A 3,424-nucleotide genomic window follows, 5' to 3' on the forward strand; every position below is an offset into this window, starting at 1 on the left:
TGCCTCAGCCTCCCGAGTAGCTGGGACTACAGGCGCCCGCCACCTCACCTGGCTAGTTTTTTTTGTATTTTTTAGTAGAGACGGGGTTTCACCATATTAGCCAGGCTGGTCTCGATCTCCTGACCTTGTGATCCGCCCATCTCGGCCTCCCAAAGTGCTGGGATTACAGGCTTGAGCCACCGCGCCCGGCCCTGCTCCTTACTATTAAAAAGGTTTTACCACTTAGAACAATGTTAATTACTTGTGAACACCAGAAGGCTAGTCTCTGGATAAATGAGAATTGACTGTATTATTAAAATAGTTGTGATTTTGATCAATGTAAAATTCATTTTTAATCATAATCTAAATGTACTGAAGTGCTGTATTTTAAAAATTTTCATCTCTTTTCTACAAAGAATGAAAAAATAATAGAACAACAACTTCTTGTGGATCAACTGAGTGAAGAACTAACAAAACTTAACCTGTCAGTGACTTCTTCAGCTAAAGAAAATTGTGGAGATGGGCCAGATGCCAGGATCCCTGAAAAGAGACCATATACTGTACCATTTGATACTCGTTTGGGGCATTATATTTATATCCCATCAAGACAAGATTCCAGGAAGGTAAAGTCCAAACATTAATCTTTTTCTTATTTTGAGATTAAAAAAGTTTTAGCTATAATATCACAGTGTATTTGTACAGTCTCAGCAGATTTTTTTTTTGTTAGGTTTTATGGAATTTTGCGTATACCTTTTCTTTTAAGCATACTTCTTTCTAATAAAAAAACTAATAAACAAGAGAATACATAGTTACATTTGGAGGGAATAGTTGGATGGAGATAATGTCTATACCTCATCAGTGTCAAAAAGGTATCCTTTGCCATGATATCTTCAGACATGACCAAGTTTAATATCTACATGCATTTATTTCTTCCTTTAACCACACAAAATTGAGATGTTAGAGGGTATTTATTTCAACTTATTTGGTCTGTCATTATTTTTGAAATAATATTTATATGTTACTCAGTCTTACCAAGTAGACATAATCAAGACAGTATAAATATCAATATGAATTTTAGTTTGTGTGGTTGGTAAATATATACACACACAGTTTTAAGAATTATTAAGGAGTCTCTATTATGGAAAAGACTTAATTAGCAGATTCATAAGTTTTGGTTTAGCAGGTTCATGAATTCTGCTTTCTATTTTCTCATTTTATGAAGGGAAATGATTTGTTTACGTGAGATCCTTCTGGTTGTTACAGTCAGAGGGATAAGAAATGAAAGGCAAGTGATATATGAGCAGTGCCATGGACTTTGCATCAGGCAACCTTGGGTGGTATGAATACTATAATAGCAGCCTTGGGTGGTGTGAATACTATAATAGCAGCCTTGGGTGGTATGAATACTATAATAGCAGCCTTGCGTGGTGTGAATACTATAATAGCAGCCTTGGGTAGTATGAATACTATAATAGCTCTGGACATTTGGTTTTCTTTGTAAAAAGAAATTTTAAAAGGAAATTACAATCCCAGAGAATGAAGTAGCTGGGACTACAGGCACCCGCCACTGCGCCTGGCTAATTTTTGTGTTTTTTAGTAGAGACAGAGTTTCATCATGTTAGCCAGGATGGTCTCGATCTCCTGACCTTGTGATCCACCCGTCTCAGCCTCCCAAAGTGCTGGGATTACAGGCTTGAGTCACCGCGCCCGGCCTAACATTATATATTTCTAAGTTCATCTTGACTTGCCCTCCACATTGAGCTCAAAATGTTTCCTAATTTTCATTGTGACTTTTTGTTTTTTGACTTGTGAATAACCTAGTTATTTTATTTATAGGACATAGGGGATTTATTTTTGTTTTATCAATTTTTATTGCATTGTGATCAGATAACATACTATCTCTGATTTCACAGTGGCACGATCATGAGTCATTGCAGCCGCAACCTCCTGAGCTCAAGCAATCCCACTTCAGCCTCCTGAGTAGCTGGGACCACAGGTGCATACCACAATGCCCTGCTAATTTTTGTATTTTTTGTAGACAAGGGGTTCTTGGCCACGTCATCCAGGCTGCTCTCAAACTCTCGGGCTCAAGTGATCTACTGGCCTTGGCCTCCCAACATGCTGGGATTACAGGTGTGAACCACTGTGCCCAGCCCTACTATAATTTTGGATTTGTCTTATTTCTTCATGAAGTGCTGATAGTTTTTGCATTATAAATATTGAAGCTGTGTTATTAAGTGCATACAAATGTAGAATTGTTATACCATCCTGGTGAATTGCTCTTTTAATCCTTTTTACCTCTTCTTATCTCTTCTAATGAGTTTTGCCTTAAAGTCCACCCTGACATTACTACAGCTACACCAGCTTTCTTTTGATTAATATTTACATGGTATCTCTTTTTCTATATTATTTTTAATCTTTCTGTGTCTATTTTAGATATGTTTCTTGTAAACACCATATGGTTAGATAATTTTAAAATCCTTTCTGATAGTCTTTATCTTTTAATTTCATTATTTAATTCATTTATTAATTTAACATAATTATTGTTTTGGTAAAAATCCACCATTGTGCCTTTTATTTATCCTTCCTCCTCTGTGTTCCTTTTTCCCTCTTTTGAATCGTTGGTTATTTTTTCCTTTTCTGTTGTTTTCTCCACTTAGAAGTTATAGTTTTACTCTTTTTTTTAGTGGTTATCCTAGAGAGTATACCGTGTACTCTAATATTAATTGGTACTTTTATCCTTTTCCCAGACAATGTAAGAACTCCATTGAATCCTTTCCAATTTATATGCCATTGATGTTGTATATTTCAATTATCTGAATATATGATTTTTAAGTAAGGTTGCATTTTTATTGCTTAGCATTTATACAATGAAAATGTAAGGGTTTTTTTTTCCTATTTAAATATTGTAGTGCATGTGAAGTATTAAGATGAGTGACTGTTTCCTATTTACATAAATTTGTGCTTATAAAACAAAGATTGACATTAGAGCTTTCTGAATTTGATACACTTCGAAAATTTTCTTTAGAGGATACACAAAACTAAACTACATACACACACAAACACACACACACACATTCCTGATATACAATTTGTTCTGCCTTTGATTTCCAATTTCTTCTTCCTCTCAGGACTGTCAGTTGGCAATCTTCTGTCTCTGTGCTTTTGGCTTCCTTTTTCACTGAGGCTTTCACTTCCTGCGCTTGTTACCTTCTTCTGCCTCCTTTGCTGCAAACTCTGCTGTCTACAATTCTTTCTCCACTTTTTCAACTTTTTTGTTTCTTTTTACTTCTTGGATTTCACTCAGAAAGTCCATGCTTTAATAAAATAGCTAATCAAAGTGCTTCAGGTTGGCAAAGCAACCAGTCACAGTGGATGGGGAGTTATCTTTGAGTATTTAACTTGTTTGGCTGTGTTTGTTGCTCCTTACTATTTTTTTTTTTTT

The 3,424-nt window shown here is 35.5% G+C and overlaps 1 protein-coding gene across 1 annotated transcript in view; it reads left to right on the forward strand.

Annotated features, from left to right (window-relative positions):
- The window catches only part of KIF27 (kinesin family member 27), a 99,283-nt gene that overhangs the window by 36,704 nt on the left and 59,155 nt on the right, over positions 1 to 3,424 (forward strand). The window contains exon 6 of the mRNA XM_011982757.1: positions 396 to 602. Within this exon, the coding sequence (XP_011838147.1) occupies positions 396 to 602 (207 nt within the window). The remainder of the gene's footprint in view (positions 1 to 395; positions 603 to 3,424) is intronic.

Source organism: Mandrillus leucophaeus, unplaced genomic scaffold, assembly GCF_000951045.1.
Source record: "Mandrillus leucophaeus isolate KB7577 unplaced genomic scaffold, Mleu.le_1.0 Scaffold242, whole genome shotgun sequence".
NCBI lineage: Eukaryota > Metazoa > Chordata > Mammalia > Primates > Cercopithecidae > Mandrillus > Mandrillus leucophaeus.